Source organism: Lepisma saccharinum, chromosome 6 (assembly GCF_977018435.1).
Source record: "Lepisma saccharinum chromosome 6, izLepSacc3.1, whole genome shotgun sequence".
Classification (NCBI taxonomy): Eukaryota; Metazoa; Arthropoda; class Insecta; order Zygentoma; family Lepismatidae; genus Lepisma; species Lepisma saccharinum.
In genome coordinates this window covers 70,052,003-70,075,387 of record NC_139234.1, presented here as the reverse complement: position 1 = coordinate 70,075,387, position 23,385 = coordinate 70,052,003, and the positions used below count along the sequence as shown (strand labels likewise).

The window sequence follows — 23,385 nt, the reverse complement described above, 5'->3', positions numbered from 1 at the left end:
CAATGATATTTGTAGGTGTGTTTTAATGTTAACTGCCATCTACCAAAGTATTCCCAATCTCTCTCTCTCCTTGTGCTCCACTCATTTTTCTCCAACATAGATACTGTGCATACATATTTTGTTGCAATTGAAGATTTTCCAATGTAATGGTGGAAATGCTCTTATTGTACTTGATATTTTCTGCTAAAAAGTAGAAGGAAAACAAGTAAACCACCATATTGCGTGATTGGATTAGTAAAGAGCAAACATGTGTCTGAGAATCTCTTTGAAATGAAAGAATACTGTATGCTTTTCCTTGCACTTGTTTTTATAATACATTCCGCCTTACATTCCATACTATTACTTTCAAAAACTAACAATCATGCATCAACAACAACAACAAATTGCTCGCACGACACATACACGTGGCTAGACTTCTTTACAACTCTTTTTTTCTCCAGTGTAAGACAGCTGTTTCCCCCATTTAAAATATTGAAATTTAAATAAACAAACATTTTGAGCAATTTGTAATTTATTATTACAACTATTTAGTTTATTTTTCTCTCAGAAAACTGTTGACTAATTAGTCAAGAACCTGGAACAATATAATAGAACCTCCTATTATTTCCCTACAGGTTGTAGCTTGTGCATCTTTGAAGAGAACATTGAGAGCCGTCATTTTAACTCTTGCTGAATACGGCTGTGAAAATCGTACCAGATCGGCTGATGCTAAAAACCTGTTAAATGCAATGAATTTTCAGTTTCTCTTCCAACTCCACATGTTCACTTTTGTTTTGGGAAAGCTGAAGAATTTGTCAGATTATTTACAGCATAAAAATTGCGACATGGCTAATGCTTTCATGATCATCAATGCTTTATTAGAAGAATTTCGGAACATAAGAGGTTCAGAAAAGGATTTCGAAAAAATTTGGACCGAATCTGTAAATGCAGCAAAAGATTGCAATATTCCTATCACATGCCCTCTATCCAGAAATAAATCGTTGCCCCGTCACCTCTCTCAGTTCATTGTTACAGAACACATGCCCATAGAGGATATGCTGGAATCCAAGAATGATTTCAGGATGAAAATATTTCTTCCTGTCGTAGACAGAATCATGTCAGAGATGGATCGACGTTTCACAGTAAATAGTGATATTCTTAGCGGAGTTAGTAGCCTTCACCCTAAAAATGAAAATTTCTTGTCGAGAAGATAAAGCCTCTTGCACTTCATTATGGACGTGATATGGATAGCGTTGATGTTGAATTAAAATTACTACCAAAAGTTTTGAAGCGGTATCAACAAGAGAAGAATTGCCGGGTAGAAACAATGATAGATTTTGCTGAATTTCTTGATATATTCCAAATTGTTTTCCACGAAACACATAAATTAGTTGTTGGCTCACTCGGTAACGCGTCTGACTACCATGCTCAAAGTCCCGGGTTCGATCCCCGGCCGGTTCAAATCCGGGAACTTTTCTAACGATGGAAGCGGCCCCGGCGCCCACCCAGCGTCGAATAACATGGGTACCTGGGGGAAACCCTGGGGGGGGGGGGTAAAGGCGGTCAGGGACGTGATGCTGATCACATCACCCCCACTCACGACCGGATCAAGAAAGTGTGGGGCGTTACCCCCACACCCCCTATACGCCTTCATGGCGTCGTGCTAAGCACAGGGGAGCACTTTACCTTTTTTATATCAATTACTATGCCTGTTTCGAGTGCACCATGTGAGCGTTCGTTCTCCTGTATGAGGCGAATCAAGACCCATTTGAGGAATCGAATGGCAAATGATAAGTTGAGTAACCTGTGTCTGCTTGCTGCAGAACGAAAAATTGTGAAATGTATTGACCTGGAAGAAGTAGTGAATGTATTTGATGGTATGCATAAAAACAGACGTATAGCTCTGCATTAATGTAAACTGTCAGCTCAGGCCAATGAGGTGTGAAACCATCAAAAAAAGAGAAAAGGTTGGAAACGAGTAAACATTAAGTAAAAATTTTCTTGCTCTCTTCAATCGGAATGCAACCATTTCTATAAGTCAAATCATGCTTATAAATACTTAGCACATAACACAGATATTACATATAATTTGTTAAAGATGATGTGATACACAATTTACCGAGTAGTGGCTGATAATATGTACAGATACAGTGTAGTGTGTCTTCGAAAATGTGGTAACAGTCTAATTCATATTTGGTGTTCTTGATTAAATATTTAGTGTTAATTATAATTTGAATTATAAAATGGCATCTATTATGTATTTAAGCTATGGCTTAATACAGGGAGATGCATGCAGTTTTGTAATAATCATTGAACTATAATTTAATAATTTTACTATAAATTTATTTGTGATTAATGATTTTGTACTGTATTGTTCAACGGAGTGCCTTATTGATGAAAATTGCAACCGAACTTTTGGCAGTTCCAGTGTTGTCCTGAGAAAAAATAAGATTTGGCTTAGTGTCTTGGAATTTGGAAAATGTGTGTGCCGATAGTGAATTTAATAAAAATAGTGAATTTAATAAAAATTGTGATTGCAATAAAAATACTATGTACCATGTGCAGGTAGTATAGTGGCGGTGAAAGTAAATTGGAGACAGGAGTATTTTTAGTGAAAACAGATGAACTCTATGTGTATACCTTCCCACCCTAATTTGTCAAGATATCCGTTCTGCCTACCCGATCAAAAATTTCTGGCACCGCCCATGTTGCCATATTTATAACTTCCATCGCTTGCTTTGTTTCAAAAAAATTCAACAACATTAAATATTACGTAGAGTCGTGGTAGATCAGTTGGTACAGCATCTGGCTACCACTTTTCGAATTCCAGGGCAGGTGATCTGGAACAGGAAATTTTCCAGCCATTTCTTAGTTTCTGTGCGGCTCTGAGGCTCACCCAGCCTTGTATCAATGGGTACCTGGGGGCAATCCTTCGGGGGTAAAGGTAGCTAGGCATGGTGCTGATCACATCATTTCAACTATGGCTGAGATCAAGAATATGTGGAGCTCTACCTCCACATCACCTCATATGCCTCAATGGCATGACTGTACATGCACAGGGGTACTTTTACCTTACTTAAATATTGGGTTGACACAAAAGTTCGTAGCGTTTGTGTTTGGTATGGCAACACTGCAGTGTTAGAAGTTTGTTTATTGTTTAATGTTCATCAATTGGAATGGCATTGTGGTGCTTGTGAATATGCATTGAAATTTACAGATTTGAAGAAAGACGGTGTTATTTATGGGCTAAAGAACAATAAGTGTCTAGTGGGGGAAAAAAATTCCGTCATATTCTTCTGTCCGAGTTTAACATAGGGGCGGCAGCTCGGAACATTTGTCCCTTGTACGAGGAGAATGCCAACGGGGAAAGCAGGGCAAGAAAATGGTTTTGTCATTACAAAGTAGGCATTTTTGACTTAAGCGTTTCTGCACCTTCAGGAAGACCATCGGGCTTTAATGAAGACAGTTTAAACACTATAATCCACGGTGATCCACATCAGTCAACTTGAGAATTACCAAATGTGATGAACTGTGACCATTCAACCATCGTGCGATATTTGCATTCCATGGGTAAGGTTCAGGATACTGCATGCTTTAAATGAAAACAGCCAAATCAGCGGGTAGGCCAGGAAGACAGCATCATGTGCTGTGAGACAATAATGCACACTCACACTCTGCTAACAGACAAAAGCTGCTATCCAGGAGGTTGGTTGGATAGATATTCAACATCCTCCTTACTCCCCTGATCTTGCTACCTTTTTGGCTCTCAATCCATCAATCTTCAAGGAAGCTCCTTTGGTGACGAAAATGCTCTTCAAACTTGCTTTTAACCCCGAATCCACTGATTTCTTCAGGCATTGAACTGAAAAACTGCCCTAGCATTGGTAGACAGTCATAGACAATGAAGGAAAATATATTACTGATTAATTTATGTCTTTTGTTCATCTCAAATTAGTAATCAAATAAAAACACCTTTTCCACGGTGAAAAAAATGCTACAAACTTATGCATCAACCCAATATTACGTCTCTGCTTTTGCTGTGTATAGTTTTGCCATCATGATGTAACAAACTTGACAACAATGTGTTGAACAGGAGCAGGATTACATGGCAAGCAGTTGATTTCATCACCCATGCTCCATTTGCTTACTACCACTGAAAATTCGACAAGAATGCCAGAGGTTTTTTTCTCTCTTGGTAGAACAGTGAGACATTTGGTACTTGTACTTCTCACATTTTATGCACTTTTAGCTAAACATGATGAAGGGGTGGAAGATGATTAGATGAAATGACTGAAGAAACACCATGACCAAACTGGAATTCACACCCACAACCTTTGACAGCAAAATCATGAGTTGACCACTCAACATGTTCAGTCACCCTGGTGACATCACAGTTGGTCCAAGTGAGTCTAGGTACATTTTGTCTTCAATGTGATTAGGTGGAACACTCACCTGGCATTATTCTAGTACAGATCACATGTACCCCAATACCCCATTATCTCAGGCTCAACAATTCATCTTACTGGGTAGTAAGCGAGAGACACATTGTGTCAATGTTTTAGAAGTTGTCACCACTCCTCCTCCCCAATCTTGTAATGAAATCCATGATCTGTAAAGTGTACAATGTCAGGTACCTGCACAAGGTATGTAATTCAAACATTTTATACATTTATGCATACCTGTGTGAAGGAATGACCAGTAGCAATCCATACAAAAGTAAGAAGTATCAAAACACCAAGCACTTACCTCCATTTCATTTATTTGTTTCTCCAGGCTTTTGCATTTTTCCACCAACTGCTGATGCTCAAAAACTCTGCACCCCTTCTCACTGAAATTAGAGGAGCTTCCATCTGTCCCCAAGTTTGAAAACTGGAAAAAAAAAAAAAAAAAAAAAAAAAAATCTTTTTTTTTACCTACCAAATGGTTAACGACATTGCTACATAAAAATACAATATAAGAATTCCACAATGACATATAAATGACACAACTTCACTTAATATTGCTCACAGTTTCCTTTATATTATACAGTGTAATTTCTCTAGAAAATAAACTAAAAATGTTCAGTAGCAAATATGTTGGAATAACAAGTAGACACGTTACAAGAAAAAAATAATATAATTGGTTATATCTCAAAGTTCAGCATTAGGGTGTGTACATGTCATTCTTCAGACCCTGGAACAAAGAAACAGTTCAGAAAGCAACCATCATGTTTTTAAACATAATAGACAAAGTGAGACCTTCTTCTCCTAGTTACACACAGCAGTTTGTGTTATCCGAGCTGTGGATCATATACAGTGCAGAAAGTAGTCAGGTGAGACACCGATTGGATTGCACAAGAAACCAGCACAGACAATTTTAATATATTTACTTTGTGACTAAATATAAATTAGTGTGATTGTTTTTTGTATTGCACGTGCAGCTATTCCCTGCTTGCAGTCACATAACTTTCTGCATACATTCTTTAGCACGGAAATTGATGCAAGGCTTAACACTATGAGCTCTTTATCATGAGTCCTCTGGTTTGATTCCATGTGAGGATGCACTGTAGAAGTTCAGAACCCACTTTAAACTCTAGGTTGAGCACCAATCATTCTATGACTCATAAAGGTGACATTCCTTCATAATCTGTCATTGTCTAAGTAGTTGACATGTGTTCTCCATTGTGGACAAAATATATACTGTATTTGCTGCGGCATATAAGATGCACTTCTTTGGCTTTAAATAGGTCTTACATGCTGAAACTTAGTTTTTGATTACCTTAATTTCTGGAAATATTCTTTGTTCTGAGTTAGATTATTTCTTTCTTGCTTCCTTGCAGTACGTGACGAAGAAAATTAAACTGTATTCTTTTCTAGTTAGATAAAGTAAGTTATTTGTTGAAAGTAGGCCTGCATATTACTTTATACTTGAAATACTGCAAATTAATTATAAATTTGGTGATAATGCATTTTCCTCAAAAATGTGTACAAATGTGTACAAAAACGCCTTATACTCTGGCAAATATGGTAGTTCTTGTTATTTGTGACCCCTGGAACTAAGCATATGATTCTTATTTTGTTTGTAATATTTTAGCCCAGTTGTGATGATGTCAGAGAATGTTAACATACACACTTAATCTCTATATTTTGAAGTCTTGTTCCCATGCTAATTGCAACGAGTTCTTGATAGGGATTGAATTACAAAAGAAAATACTGTAGTATGATTTAAAATTGTAAAAACATGATGTGCTATTGTGAAATGTGATGTTTGACACAAAAACTACATATTATACAGGTAAGTATAGTGTCTGTTAAAAAATTGAATAGATTTTATTTAGGAATGGACAAAGAAGGATTTCCCACATGCTGACAGCATCTTATGTACACTGTGGAATCTCATGTTCATGTTTCCTTGTATTTGTAACAACAGTGAGCTTTGATTAAAAGGTGTCACTGCAGAAATCAGAAAACCATACCAAGTCAAGTAACCTCTTTTGTGGTAGGGTTGATTTGTGTTACATCCAGCCATTGTGGTCAAGAAAAGTCATATGAAAATTGTTGCACAACAAGGATCAAACCTGGATCTTTGGAATTCCTAGTCAATTCTCTTCAGCACAATTTCCACAACTTATCGAAGAGGGGGGGGGGGAGGGGGTCAGTGTCTGACTAGGTAGCTCTGTGGCAGAGAATTAGCATGGAATGCCACAAACGCAGGTTCAATCCCAGGGTGAGAAACAGTTCTCAAATATTTCAAGAAGTTTTAACAAAAGCTCTACTTCACTTAAATTGTGTAACAACCAATTTACCTTTTCCTTTAACAAGGCAATTTCATCATCTTTGCTCCTTATAGTTTGTTCAGCATTAGCTAACTTCTGCTGCATTTTTATCATCTGTTGTTCCAACTGAACTGCCTGCGTTATGAGCAAGGAGATAATATCTCCACTGGTGGGTGAATATGCTGAAATCACAATTGCATCCATGTTAAACACAATATCCTACAGGCATTATATACTAGAATTGATAATAATTATACTTTTAATACACTGAGAAAAATATAAACTACAAATCTGGTAATTTAATCAGTAATTGATCATTACCATTATGGGTATAAAGTATTCATGAGCGTTTCTGAGACATAGTTTCTCTCATCTAAGACAAAACTACCACTATTAGTAATGCACAAAATCTCTCTGAATAACTATAACATATGAACATAACAGGAGATGAAAACTACCAAGTAACAAGGGGAGAAAATCTTTTGTAGAGCACTGAGAACACAAAACCAGATTGCGACATGAATCTGATAATTCTATTAGGCACATACTTCAAAATACTCCTAAAGTTTTACGTTGGCATTTATCTTTTGTATAAGATCAGACACATTAAGATTACACTGTACACATTTTACAAATGTCTATACAATCATAATTCAAGTTGAAGCTAAAGATGAAATATTTGTAATTTGTAGTCAGGCACATACCTAGAAATATATTTCGGGAGGGGTCTGAACCAAGTGCCTGAACCAAATAATAATAATGTAAACAATAATGATTAATATGTTACCATGATTAATACATGTATTCACATTATTAAAATAGGTAAATTAATTAAAATCATTATTATTACACTGATAGGTAAAAAGATGGTATGAGAATAGAGACATAGCTTAAGTGTAGTTAAGATCGCTGGGATTTGTATAAAAACAACTGTCCTACCAAGAAAATCATGTCAAAAAATTAAAAAATCAAATATTTATTGAATAACAAAATGAATGTTATGTCCACCTGATGAACAATAAAGTTCCTCATTAATATTTTTATGTCCATTATTATAAGTAGTAGTGTGCGTAAATCTTTGCAGGCACTGTCAATTCATTTGTGTGATCCCAATCTAATCCTTGCCTTCTTGTACATGTGGTAGAAATAAATAATCCTCAATTATACAACAAATCCTAAAAATGTATTCTGATTATTTAATTTTAGTACATGATAAATCTTTCATGATTGGGGAATAAAACATGTGATTCTGTAAATAATACATGTAAACAAGATACTAACTTTTTCCACGAGACTTACTATAAAGAACTTTAAAAATCTCATTGGGGGATGGGGCTCTAGCAGTGCCTGAAGTGAAAATTGCTAGCTGGGAGATGTTTGCTTGAGGGGCTAGTTCAGTGGATGCTCCGATGGTTTAACATGGAGAAAGTGAGACAGCTGGGAAAATTCTGCTAGCAAGAAGGATACCATCCCTCCGATTACCCCTCACTTCAATCACTGATTTCAGAATTACCATATTTTCTGGCATATAACGCAACTTTTTTTCCTTTAGAAATAGGTCAATAAAACAGGGTGAATCTTATACACCGATACTCACGTTATACCATCAGGAAGAAGTTTGTGAATGGGTCAAAGCTTCATGGGATGCTGTGAAAACTAAGACAGTGGTTAAATCATTTATGAAGTGTGGCATCAGTAATGCACTGGATGGTACAGAGGAGTTGTGTGAGGACTCAGATTCTGATTAACCCTTATCCGGGCAAGCTATTTTTGTAATGTGTCTGGGCAAGCAGTGTCTGTTGGACACTGCATTGTTTTAAATGGATCTTGCCCTTCTAATAGGAAATTTTTATGTTTCATCACTGTGGAAACAAGCGAGTAACATGATATTTAACCTAATAATCATTCTTATGTCCATAATTCTTGTATTCATCATCATCATCATAATTGCTTTTTTTGCAGCATAGTATATGAAACATGTTAGGCCAGAAGGTAGTGTGAGGAAATTGTTTCATTTGCTCATATAGTTTTCTTTTTTTCTATTTTAGCATTAATAATATATTTATGTGGTCTTATTAAATACTTTATCTTTTATTAAACATTTAATACATATTCAAGTAATATTACAACTTTTGTTTGTACACTGTGTCCGACAGACACTGCTTGCCCATTTACGTAAGTGAAACGGAAAATATTTCTTTATGCCTGACCTTCTTTATCAATCATAGTCAAATATTGTGAAATGAGAAAAAAAGAGAAACAAACAAAGTAAAAAAAAAATATCATGTTCGCAGGAAGTATCGTTTGGAGTATGTGACAAAAAATATAAGCAACAGTGGCTGATAGACACTGCTTGCCCGGTTAAGGGTTAAGAAGATGTTTCAACTGACTTTTCATTTAGCTCTGGAGATGAATGTCTGGGTTGACGAAGATGATTAAGATGTATTCTTTCCTAGTTCGATTACGTAAGTTATTTGTTGAAATTAGACCTTTACATTACTTTATATTTGAAACACTGTAAAATAATTATAACATTCAGTGATAAAACTCTTCCTCAAAAATGTGTACAAGAAAGGGGGTATGTCGGCGAACATGGTATTGTAATCAGTCTGATTTCTTAATTCACTTAAAATTTATTCTGCTTGTGCATTGATTAATTGGTTCCTTCTTGTTGTTGTTGATTTGCTTTATTTTACTTCACTTCTTGTGAAACTTTTGGCTAATTTGCGAAGATGGGGATGAGTGATGATATGATGAAATTGATGAATGGACACTCACAAACATCCATGTCCAGGCCAGGATTCGAACCCAGGACCCCTGGCGACGTAGCGTGATGTGCTAACCACTCCGGCACAGGGTCGGCAATTGGTTCTTTGTAAGTGTTCACTTTTAAAAGAGACTTTCTATCTTTGTTCTTTTTCTGCTATGTTTTTAGTATTTCTTAATTTTTTTTAGTTATAACAAATAATTTAATGTTAGTGCACTCCTGTAATAAATTAGCTTCTAAATGTCACAAAATAGTCAACACTCATCATCACATAGTGTGACTGCTCATCCCTCTAAGGGAGCTTTCAGACTTTTTTTCCAGGGGGAAGGAGACAAGCAAGTATTTTTTCCCCTAAAAATACTACTTCAGCTTATAGTTATCATCAGTGGCTTATCTGGTTTACCGCCAGTAAACCAACTTTTTCATAAAGGTAAAGGTAAAGTGCTCCCCTGTGCTTAGCACCATGCCATGAAGATGTATAGGGGGTGTGAGGGTAACGCCCCACACTTTCTTGATCCGATCGAGTGAGGGTGATGTGATCAGCATCACACCCCTGACCGCCTTTACCCCCCAGGGTTTCCCCCAGGTACCCATGTCATTCGACGCTGGGTGGGCGCCGGGGCCACTTCCAACGTTAGAAAAGTTCCCGGATTTGAACCGGCCGGGGATCGAACCCGGGACCTTGAGCATGGTAGTCAGACGCGTTACCGACTGAGCCACCACGGCCACTTTTAACTTTTTCATATATATAGAAATTGCTGACAAATTTGAAGTTATCTGTAGGGTGACCAGATGTTCTGATTTTCACAGGACAGTCCTTTTTTTGAGGGCCATGTCCTGTGGTCCGTGATGACACTCCAAAATACCAAATACAGTATGTCATTTTTTTCAACAGCATCCTGCAAATTGTTTACCTCAATTAAGTCCTCCCTTTCATAAATACACAATAAACTTTTTAATACAAATTGGTGGCATATATACATGTACAGTACACACACGCGTGTGTATGTGTCTGTACAAGATCATGTACACAAAGAAATAGTTGTAAATCTAAAAATTTTCACCCTAGCAGCATTGTACCTGCCTTTAAGTTTTTACTTACTGTTTAGAAACAGATATTGCATTCAATTTGTTCATATTATATGATATACGAGGTTGGTGCGATGACTAAAAGTATATGCAGGGGCACTTCGAGAATTTGAAATTGTTTGATGTATCGATGAGGTGATTATGGACGAATATACTACAGATGGGGCAAAAGACAATTATATTTTCAGAATTATTCATCTTGTAGTATACGGTTATTACAAGCATAGAAACACAGTTTTTAGTTGTTCTGGAATGTACGTACCTCTCTCCCCGGAAATAACCATAGACTACAAGAGAAATAATTCTAGAATGCAAGCAATACGTACATACAAGAAAAACTATATTTTCAGAATTGATTAATAATTAATAATAATATTTTAACATTATTTCACAATGTGTGAATATTTTACAGGATCAGGGAGTTGTTTCAGCATGAATATTAACCCTTAAAGAACGGGCCATGACACGGGAGTCACAGCAGGTATTTCCCTTAAGGCAGTGTCACAAGCAGGTATGAGGTATGTAATTAACAATTAGTAAAGTTTAATTTCATTGTTACTATTTGGGGGGGGGCAATGTCCGAAAAATTGATTTTTCTTTGCGATTAATTTTCATTGGATTCAAAAACATCGCTTCTTTCTCAATTTTGGTTTCAAAACACACTTTTGGCAATATAAGTACGACCTTCCAACATTCCTGGTGCCAAAAGCATGTGTGGGGGTGGCAGGAGGATAAAGGGGGTGGCAGTAGCAAAAGGAAGTCAAAAGCCTCCAGCTGCCAACAAAGGGTTGGAAAACAGCCGACTGCTCTTTGATGTCTCAATAAACTGCATCGTAGGATTACAAAGGAAGTATTGTTGAATGATTTGCCTTGTTTCTGTCGGTCATGCTATTTTTAGCCCCTTGCATCATGTGTTTACTTAGGTAAGTTGCCGCGGAGGGTATGACAGACTAACAAAACGAGTTGGACCAATTAAGATTATTCAAGTTTTAACTTTAGTTCAGTGCGTTTGTTCCCCAACTTGTGGCATGAGGCTTTCTTCTCCTGCGACAAGAGTAAAGGGCATATAAGATGGCAAGAAGACCCAGTTTGTTACTGAGTGAAATTGACAATGAGTTATTAGGTATGGATTCGGAAGGGGGAGATGAAGACATCACCGATCTGATGATTTTGGGGAGTGACTCCAGTGACGACGAGGGGACTCAGGGTGGATCTTTGGACGACAAAGCAACTCTGCTCCTGATGACTCAACCTAGCAAAAACCAACTGGACGGCACCAACAGTTTACTCCCCTTGACTTCTTCCAACTACTGTTCACAGATGCACTTTTCAGTCTACTGGTTGTGGAATCCCAAAGATACTACAACCAGCATGCACTACTTGTAAGTGTAAATTTGTATGGTTTGAATTGGATGTTTTCAGTAATGAAAAACATTTTGTACAACCAAAAAAATACAATACGTCCAGTACATCCAAAAATTCACAAGACACACAAGAAAATGACAGATGGGGGAGAGGGAAACTATGAACAAGAAAGCGAGTAAAGTTACACAAAAAAAGAAGAGCAAGAGACATAGAAACGCTAATCTATAAAATGGAAAAGTAAAGTAAAAAGAAGAATGAAAATAAGAAAATAAAAGAGAGAAATTAATAAAAATATATAAGAGAAGAAAATATATTAAAGAGAGCTGTGTAATATTTAAGTAGACATAAAGGTAGCACGACTTCCTCTTGTCCAAAGGACCATACCCGTGGGCATCCATGGATGTCCTGCTTTTTGTTTCAGAAAATCTGGTCACCCTAGTTATCTGACTTCCGTTTTTGTTTTACTTGTATTACTGCATTGATGTTTTATTTTTATTAGGGCCTATATCTAATTAATATATAACCCCCCCACAGCGTTACAGCTCTTGAAGGGCCTGGGCTTACCTACCGACTGCTGGTCTCCCTCCCACACTGTTCCTCCGTCACCTGTTATAGCGTGGAGGTATTAGACCAGTATTGGGGTGACGGGTGATCAGCCCGACGAACCCCCAGCCGTTGTTGTAGGTCTTCTCGGCCGGGTTACGCTCACTCACTCGGAGCTTCCCAATTTCCTCACGATGGTGGGTTGCCACCGGCCCTATACGTAGGCCGAATAAATTCCGACCAGAGCCGGATTCGAACCTACGCCATCCCGCAGCGAACGATCTCAAGACGAGTGAACGCCTTAACCCACTCGACTACGGAGGAGGACCTAATTAATATATAGTAAACACAAATTGTTACAGTAAACCAACTTAAATTTCAGAATATGCCACTGGTAATCATGTTCCTGCACTAACCTGTACCAATCTTACCTGTAATTATGAATCCTTAATAATAATAATGCAAGTACATGTGAGAAATATATAATTTTAGGCCAACATTCATTTTCCAGGAGTAGCAACCCCCCCTCCCCACCTTTGGTAATGACCACAAACAGCACAACCAGGAATAGGCACTTTACCCTTCAGTCTTCAGGCAAGCATTCATTGTACACGCACTACCAACAGATAGGGATGTAAAGTTTTCGTTTTAACGATAACACCGAAAATTGAGGAAAGCAAAATATAGTGTTTAAAATGTATTTTGGTAGGTTAAGGGGTCAAGTTTTTGGTGTTTCGAAATTGCAAATTTTTCAGAATAATGCCGATTTTGCACTTTAACGTGAAAAAAGCCGTGAAATATGCACTATAAACTGAGCATAACCTTCACGTATTGCAGTTTGGCGCAGAAATGACTGAAAATGCTTTGACCTTGTCCTGAAATAGAATTCGCCGCGGGGATATTCTCGGAAGGGAAGTCTTGTAGGAAAGGGAAAATTTTCAGGGAGAAACATCTTTTGTGTGGGTAGGGGCATAGGGGTGTGGGTGCATGTTTGTACACGAAACAATATTTTGAGGTCTGAGAGGGATTTTTTTGGCATTGTTACGGAAATTTCAGTCAGTCAGAATCACTGAAGCTTCATGGTTTGTGCAGTGTCTTTCATTTCTTTTTACTTCTGTTGTGTACTTCGCAGCATCCCAAAGCCAGCAGTGAATGCATTAGTTTGCTTCTTAAAGAGTTTATGCTTCAGATAGAACTACATTATTTTGTAATCACTGAATTGCAAAATAACATGGGAGCGGAAGGATTCCTTGATTAAGCACAATTGAAGTGAGAGGCTGTTTCATGACCACTTTATGCACATAAAGGCTAATCGGGACTTTACCTACAGTTTGTTGAATCCAAACCAGTGTGGTGCCTCCACCGGGTATCGATCCTGGGACCGTTTGATTACAAGGTGGCAATACCAATACGCCGTCGGGGAGGCCCAAGAACAAAATTAAAGCAAAGAAGGAAAGAAGACAAGGAGTACATCCCACTTCGAACTGTGGAAGCCTTTCTTAAAGCAATCATTCCATTAGAGCAAATGAAAAAAACTGCTATATTTCTATTTAGAAGTTGTTTTTTTTTTTTTTAATAGGAAGTGTGGTGAGTGAATACTGTGAACATTTACTATTACGCACCATGTATGCATGGAAAATCATCAATGTTATTGTAAACTGAAAAGTGAATTTTTGAAAATTTTATTCTGTGAGGGTGAAAGGTTTGAAATATGATTGTGTTCAAAGATTTGGGTGATATCCTTCAATAAACATTTCATATTTAGTGACCGATGAAATGAAATAGTTTTTCAAATGCAAGAAATTTGGTCGTATCTCACAGAGGGCCTTCGATTTATTTATTTTTGTCATTAAAACTAAAATTTACCTTAATTTTCCATAACTAAAGCAATGTGAAAATCTTAAGCATAGAAGAAACCGTAAAAAACACATGTAAACATAAAACCAATTTGCAATTAATAACACCGGATTTTGCTTTAAACCGTGAAAAATAACACCGAATTGCAGTAAAAAATAACCCCAAAATTTAGGGAAAAATAAAACTACAACTTCACATCACTACCAACAGACCAACATAACACAATACACTCTATAGAAAATTTTCCCCAACCTGATGACACTCACATGACATATACAGTATCATGTTGGTTTGGTCTGAAAGCATTTCTATTAAACAATGAAATAGCTACTCAAGTAAGAAAAACATAAAACACAGTGCACTACTTACAGCCATCACCTAATTGGCCACCCTCAGTATTCAGGAACTGACTATTAAAATCAATAAAGTTGCCAACTGTAGACACTCGTCTCAACCACTTTAAATCATTTTCAACTGTCTGAGTCTCCAAGGGTAGGATGTTGCAGTTGGACTCTTGAGCTCCATCAAACAATTCCCTTGTAGACTCCTTAAGCTTCGTGATCTGTTCATCAGAGAAATCAGGATGTCGAAATGGCATTGGTCTTCCTCTATTGTTCCTAGAGAACAACAGCAAGAGATATAGCAAATTCTTCTCTATTGTCTATTATAAATCGTGCTTGATATAGATTTATATTAGGACTGGGTCAATATAACAATTCAACAATGATGAAATGCACGAGATCAAATTTAATTACCTATTAAAATTCTTTGCATAATCACTAATAAAATTGATAATGGAAGGAGAATGGGACAAAATAAAACAGAAGGGAAAAGAAAATGAAAATAATAAAGGTAAAACATGGAAGAGAAGCACAATTATCATTTATGTAAGTTCCACACAGGAAAGGAAAAGAAGAAAAGGTAACATTATCATATGAGGGAAACGGATTCCTTCAAATTTACAGGAGAAAGTACTTACGGAAATTATTTTCTTTAGCATTGTGGAAGTTCCTGAATGTAGATGTGATCCATTTTAATGTGAATGCATGTTGTTTTCTGTGAAAATCTCTGTCCGGCACGCTGTTTCTGCTCCCGCCATTTGCTTTCTGCACGAGAGTGCAATGTTCCGTGTGTTAAGATGATGCAACCCCATAGCTAGTGTTTCAGCCTCGCTGTGTTTTCACTAGAACATCACGTGTCAAGTATCACGTGCTTGCCTAACCTAACTTAACCTAACGGAAATGGTTTTTGGGGCTAACGTGAATGGTTTTTGGGGATAACATCAATTGTTTGTGGGGCTGACGTCAATGGTTTGTGAGGCTAACGTCAATGGTTTGCGATGTATTAGCATAATGGTGGTGTTATGGTGTGTGTGAACAAGAAGTGGCACAGCAAGATACGATTGGATTTACAATGAGACTGCGAATTACTCTGGATAGAAGTAAGTACAAACCACCGTAAAAAAATACTTATAGGTTGTTTCTATCGGCCTGATAGGAGGAGTCCCAAAGAACTCTTAGAGTGTTGCTACGATTCCACTTTGGCAGCTCTGTCCAGCCACGAAGTTATTTTGTGTGGCGATTTTAATATGCACATAAAGTGGAATAATGCTGTAGATGGCATACCAACCACTGGAGACGAAGACTGGTTCATAGACAATTTTATTCATGGACTGGGTCTTCTTCAACACAACATGTACAATACAAGAAAAGATAAAAACCTTGACTTCATATTGTCCTCGTTTGAAACCTGTGATGTCACGCCCTCTTTGAATCTGCTTCATTCGGACCACAAGTCGCTGTGCGCTACCTTCAAAATCCCTGTGAAAGCGGGAGGCTCCCCCTTCTGCACCCCCGAGGCATAAGATTCCGCTGAGGAAGAAAACGCCATGGGACGCCGTCCGTCGAGCCATTGACCTTTTCAACTGGAACCTGCTTTCCGAAGGGTCCGTGACCGAGGCTGTCAAACTGTTTACGGATGTTATTCTTGCCCTAATTCAGGACTATGTGCCACATAAAACAATGAAAAATAAAAAGTTTCCCCCGTGGTTCGATAAAGAGTTGCACAACAAAAAGAGAGCATGGCAGCTGTGGAAGTTTCCCCAATCCCCACACACACACGACACTTTCAAGGCACTTCGTAAGCATAGTAAAGACCTTATGAAACTGAAATACACAGAATATGTAAACACAGTCACAAATGAACTCCTTACTAATCCGAAGAGATTCTGGACATAGATAAATTCACGGAGACAAACCAAACGCATCCCTTTGGAAGCAACACACAATGGCATTTCAGCTGTTGGTAATGATAGAGCTTAACTATTCAATCAAACATTTCAAAATAATTTTGTTTCAAATTATGTTTTGGATCACCCACCTATCAAATCTATCTGTTCTCACTCTCTTTCTACCGTCTTTACAGAACCAGGTGAAGTCTTGCACTTCCTTACCTCCTTTTCTTCTCACCGAGCATCTGGACCAGACAATATTTCTACTATTTTCCTTCAAAAAACAGCTCACTCGCTAGCTACTCCTCTTGCAATGTTATACAATAGGTGCTTCTCTGAAGGCTGCTTTCTCACTCAATGGAAGAAAGCAAATATCATTCCTATTTTTAAATCTGGCAATGCAAACGATACTACATGTTACAGGCCCATTTCTCTCCTTTCCACACTTGCTATTGTCTGTGAAAAGATTCTAAAAAATAGACTTCTGAAATTCACATCCCCTTACATTAACCCAGCACAACACAGCTTTCTTCCAAATTCTTCATGCCTTACCAATCTGTCTTCTATGCAATCCTATGCCATAAAAGCAATTACTAATCGTAATCAGTTGGATGTTGTGTACTTTGATCTGTCCAAAGCTTTTGATTCAGTGGATCACCATTATTTACTGCATAAATTAGCTAACAGATTTAATATAACTGGAAACACGTTAAAAATAGTGAAAGACTATCTAAGAAATAGACAGCAACGTGTTATACTTCCTGGAACTAATTCTAGCTGGCTTCCTGTTATATCTGGTGTGCCGCAAGGAAGCGTTCTTGGCCCTCTGTTATTTGCATTATATCTGGATGATCTCACAGACCTCTTTAATTCCCCCATCTCAAGCACAATTCTAATGTTCGCTGATGATTGCAAGATTATGAGAGAAATAAAACAGCTATCAGACATGCAACTTCTCCAAAATGACATAAATAGATTCTCTGAATGGTGTAAGCGATGGAAACTGACCACAAACCCTTCGAAATGCTCTTACATAACAATTTCATTGAAGCAAAACATTCTTGAAGGTAATTATACACTAACCGACATCACTCTAACAAAAGAAGCACAACACCGAGATCTAGGTATCCTCATAGATTCTAAACTAACTTTCGATAATCACATATCAACCATCACAAAAAAGGCAATGCGTATGCTAGGCTTACTTTACAGATTCACCGAAATCCATAACCCGAAAGCACTTTCCATTTACTTCAAAACTTTTGTGTCCCCCATTCTAGAATACTGTTCACCCATCTGGAACATGGCTGCCCCATCTCATACCTCCAAGATCGACAATGTTCTCAGCTTTTTCCTCTCCATCGTTCGATATAGAGTGAGACACCTACCTAAGAGAGATCTGCTTATAAACTTAAACATAAATACTCCAGAATCACGTAGATACGTTGCAGATATGAAATTACTACATAAGATAATTAATGGAAACCTAAGATGCAGCATCCCACTCCACGAACTCTCCCTCAGAGTGCCTAGACACAAAACACGGAGCAAGGAAACTTTCCACACTGCAATTCCAAGACTCTCACTCATTCAACGTTCACTATTCCATAGGCTACCAAATCAGTTCAATGTCATCTCAAACCAAACCGATATATTCAGTTCATATCCATCTTTTATCACCAACATAGAAAAAAATGTATATAAGTAATGCTTTTGTGAAACACATCTGTTTACCTTGGAACTGACTCGACTTGTTTATGTTTATATTTATATTTTGTTTATTTTATTTTGTTTCGTGTGTTCTTTTAAACACTAGTGTACTGTTTTACTGTTGTTTCTTTCCGGTTTAAAATGGCTTCTGCTGTACTGGAAATTTAAATAAATAAATAAATAAATACGGGCACGAAAGTAGATATTTTCCGGTGAACGAGGTTGCAACACTGCATAAATCGACAAAACCCTCTCAGAACGCCCCCTAAACTAGTACGCTATCACGGCCATATTGTGTTACAGATTCAAAACAACAAGTAACAGTAAGTACTCGTAAATCTAAGAAATAGACATTGATATACATTATTTCACTTTAGGAAATGTTCCACATTCGAAAATAACACGTTAGCAATGTAAAGAAGTCTGAAATATATGATTCGTAGGTGTTTCCCTCATACGATAATAGTACCGAAGAAAAGATTGGAAAATTTACATGAACAAGTGACATCAGGCTTATCCATCTTATAAATTATTCCAAAATAGTGAAGGCTGCTTCTGGCAATACAAAAAATGAAAAATGGACAATTTAGGAAGTATGGGTATATAGGATATGATGTGATGTTATGTATTAACACATACACAAATTTCTATTTACATTTTCCTTCTTAGTGTTTTCTACCATGCACTTTTGTAAATCTTTAGTGTAATATGAGTGGTGGAAAATATTTTTCACTTTTCATTTGTTTCTTGGGCATTTTATAATAATCTGCACATTGATTAGATTTCCATAATTTCTATTCACTTTATGTTCACATACCCATGTTACATTGGTCACGTTAGGAAGTCACATGCACTTGGCCACTCACAATGAACATTGTTTTTCTTCACTTCAGTTCAATTACAATATATGTTACTAGGGACATTCAATATTCGGTAACGCGTCTGACTACCATGCTCAAGGTCCCGGGTTCGATCCCCGGCCGGTTCAAATCCGGGAACTTTTCTAACGGTGGAAGCGGCCCCGGCGCCTACCCAGCGTCGAATAACATGGGTACCTGGGGGAAACCCTGGGGGGTAAAGGCGGTCAGGGGCGTGATGCTGATCACATCACCCCCACTCACGACCGGATCAAGAAAGTGTGGGGCGTTACCCCCACACCCCCTATACGCCTTCATGGCGTGGTGCTATGCACAGGGGAACACTTTACCTTTTTTTTTTTTTTAGGGACATTCAATATATAAGTTTCCCGGTGCTATAAAATATTGTATAAAGCAATGCCATTAAAAAGAAGCACATGGTTGGCAAGTGCCATCCTTTGTCTACAAGGAACAACAATCGATTCGTTATCAGACGTGAAGGCGCATGCGCTCAAGGGCGAAAAGTGAATGATAGTTCGGAAAATGCGGGCTCGCGTCATAAGGAGTTCAGAAGCATGTATGCTAAGAGCATTCTGCTTATGGACTTTTTGGAACGAGGAAAAATAATTAATGCTGACCGTTATTGTCAAACATTGGATAAACTGAAAAATGCAATTCGACATAAGCGACTAGGTCTCCTGTCAGCTGGTGTCATTCTTCTTGACGATGACGCTCGCCCCCACTCAGCAGTGCAAACACAACACAAAATTGAAGAATTGGGGTGAGAACGGCTGCCCCACCCTCCACCCAGCACCGAGTGATTTCCATCTTTTTCCGGTGTTAAAGTCTGAATTGCAAGGTTACCGTTTCGAAACAGATGAAGAAGTGAAGCGTAATGTGAGAATAGTGCTCAATAGCCAGAGCCCTGATTTTCTTGCAAAGTGTATGGACAAATTGGTGCAACGGTGGGATAAATGCCTGAATCTCTATGGGGATTATGTGGAGAAGTGAGGAAGGATCCTCCTACACATGTATGTATAGTTTTCTAATGTACCTTAAACATATTTTTTTTTACAGCATAGGGAAACTTATATATTGAACGACCCACATATTTCATAAGGTACTTTATTTGTAATGGTTATTAGTTCAGGCAGCCATGTATTTTGCATCTATATCTATTATATTTGTATTTCACTCCCAACAAGTGAATACAATTACACATCAAACAGTATCTCACTGCATGTGATTGGCAATGCAATATTCACTAGTTATTCACCAGTCCTGTTAGCACTGGGGCATTCCACGAAAAGTGGTCCTACTACATGTAAATAACAAAATGAATTAATATGGAAAATATTGTTGTTATTAATTGCATTAAAGTTCAGAAATTTGTGAATGCATATAATTTGCACATTTCACCAATGAAAGTTACTAGCATCTGCAGCCTATATGCTTCACAGACAAATTGAGGCAAAATTTGATACATTTTTAAATCATCACACACATAAAACACTTGCGCTCATGCTTTTCATGCATGCCATCATTTGTTAGCAGACTAAAGTACTTCATAATTCTACGAAATCAGTTCATTATGAATATTTTAATCCAATCTCATGTCCAGAACCTTAAATTTTGTGTCTAATATGTCACACATGTAATGCTGGAATGCCCCCAATATACTTTTCACTGACTTCTTAGAGTTGTATGTTCACAATCTTTGTTTTCTGCAAAATGAAAGAAGCAAGAAATTGCATGAAAAAATATATCGCCTTCTCAAAAACTGGCAAGAAAACATCATGGATGGATGTATACTGCAATTGTTAAAGATCAGTCATATTTACAATTTTAAATGCATTCTAAAAATTCTTTCTTATTATTTTATTACAACCTCAATACCTACCTTTTCATTGAAGGTAGCATGGTTTTACACTAGTTAGTAACTTCGCTCACTCTTACAATGTACCTTCACCTCATTGGCAATAGTAGAAACCTGAGGGAAAAAAGCAAGAGAATAATATATACGGTAACAGTTTTATACATCAGAGACACATTTCTTCAATTTTACACAAGAAACTGCAGTACCAGTTTCATAGAATGGAGACACATTAAAATCGGATATTTTGTGTCTTGCATGGTTCGTACTTACCAATTGTGTATTGCGGAACATAGTTCAAGGTGCCATTGTGTTTTTACACGAAAACAAGCACTTTTTCTACTGAAAAAATGCATTTATCTAAGTACTACCGAACGCATGTAACGGTGAGATATCGCTTACTTTGCGAATGATATCGCTTCTTTTGTTTTCGAATATCAGTGTTTTCCAACCTTCTTGACCGAAAAATACTTACTATCGTGTTCGTCACGTGTGCAAATTGTACATTATGCACGGGTAGCTGACGGATAGCCCCACGAACCATTCCGATAAGGTTGGGTTAGGCTTGGTTAGGTTAGGCAAGCATAGTTTTAAAAAAAAACTGACATTATTTCCCGGTCAAATAGATACCACGATTGAAGAAAATACCTCGACTAACGTTGGAAACCTTAGAGAAACTCATTTCCGTAAGTAGTTTCTTCTGTAAAAATGAAGAAATGTGTCTCCGATGTATGAAACTGTTACGGAAATGAGTTTATCCAAGGTTTAGAACGTTCATCCAGGTATTTTCTTTCATCGTGGAATATATTTGACTGGGAAATTATGTATTTTTCAAGAGAAATATCTCACAAACGCAAAATTGCCATTGCTTTCATTTACTTGCCTTACGACAACCGGATGCTGTGAATGTTTGATGATGTAAGCCCCTGTCAGTGTTTCAACCCCCTTTTTTTTTACTATATTGCCGAAGGTAACCAAACCTAACCTAACCTTATCAAAAATGGTTTGTGGGGCTATCCATCAGCTACCCGTGCATAATGTATAATTTCCACCGGTGACGAACACAATAGTAGGTATTTTTCGGTGCAGAAGGTTGAAACACTGCATACCCACAACAAGAGTCAAGATGTGCCCGACATATTGTGTGTTCCAGAGCGAAGAAAGGAATAAAAAAAAGCACTCAGAATGTGAAAAATTGCGTTTGTTTTCGTGTAAAAAGCATAATGGCACCTTGAACTATGTTCCGCAATACACAATTGGTAAGTACGAACCATGCGAAACACAAAATATCCGATTTTAATGTGTCTCCGATCTATGAAACGGTTACAAAACATATAAATGTAAGGAAATACAAATAGGTTGTTATGTAAAGAAAACAGTAGGGGGAAAGATGTACAATTTGTGGGAACATATCCGCACAGGCTGTCTGTGTACATACTGTTATTTTATATTTAACATTATTGTAAATTTCTCTTGTGCTATAACATTTTTTTAAATCATTCATTGTTCTTAAATACGTATATTTGTGTCGAAATGTTTAACACATGAATAAAAAAGTACAATCACAAATAGTATATTTTTACAAAACCGGTAGTGTATAATAAGAAAGTACCATTTTGGTCTTTACATAAGAACTTGTGCATTTCGAATGCAAATGTGAAGTATTATCAGGCATAAGAAAAGTGTAACTACAAATGACAATTCAGCTAGCATATGTACGAAAAGAGAGTGATTAAAAACTTTGTTTATAAACAATATACTGTACATATGGTAATTAACTAAACGAAGCATAACATTATGACATACTGAAAGCGTGAACCTCCGAGGATTCAAATGTAGTGTTTCACCTCTAGATCTATCATAATTGTAGATCTGAAAAGCGAGCACATATCTTGCCGCACCTTGTATCTATCTCGAAAATATGTTATGTCCTAATTTCAGTTGAATTCGCGGAAAACGCAATTAGGAACGAGGTTACTCTGTTCGGTTCTAAAGACAAGAAGTTAACACACGACAGAACTTCCATTGTACGTAATGTACCTCTCATTACGAAAAATACATAGGTTGGTACTTACCTCGGTTAATTACTTTATATGTTAAACAATTTTTAAAGAAACAGCATTTATTAAAGACCCCCATACCGTTTCCCATCTGTCACTCCTGCCATTAAAATTGTGACGTCAGACTGCTTAGCAACAGTTGCTATGGTAACAGCAATGTTGTCAGACACACATCTACTTTTGTAGCCAAAATAATGGAGTTTGAAACTTTTTTAAAAAAGTTATGGTGCAGCTAAAAATAAAATACGAAATAGAAGAGAGAGGGGGAAATAATACGGCTAAATTCAGCAGTGCGATATGG

General features: G+C 37.3%; 1 protein-coding gene across 2 annotated transcripts in view; it reads right to left on the bottom strand.

Annotated features, from left to right (window-relative positions):
- The window catches only part of LOC145988852 (UBX domain-containing protein 11-like), a 54,016-nt gene that overhangs the window by 25,296 nt on the left and 5,335 nt on the right, over positions 1–23,385 (bottom strand). The window contains exons 1-5 of one of the 2 annotated variants that reach the window (XM_083124089.1): positions 23,100–23,204; positions 21,052–21,141; positions 14,724–14,971; positions 6,764–6,915; positions 4,726–4,848 (exon numbers count right to left, since the gene is read on the bottom strand). In XM_083124089.1, the coding sequence (XP_082980215.1) occupies positions 4,726–4,848; positions 6,764–6,915; positions 14,724–14,971; positions 21,052–21,071 (543 nt within the window). In that variant the 5' untranslated portion in view covers positions 21,072–21,141; positions 23,100–23,204. Of the gene's footprint in view, positions 1–4,725; positions 4,849–6,763; positions 6,916–14,723; positions 14,972–21,051; positions 21,142–23,099; positions 23,205–23,385 lie in introns of those variants that run through there. The other variant, XM_083124090.1, reaches the window with a different exon arrangement.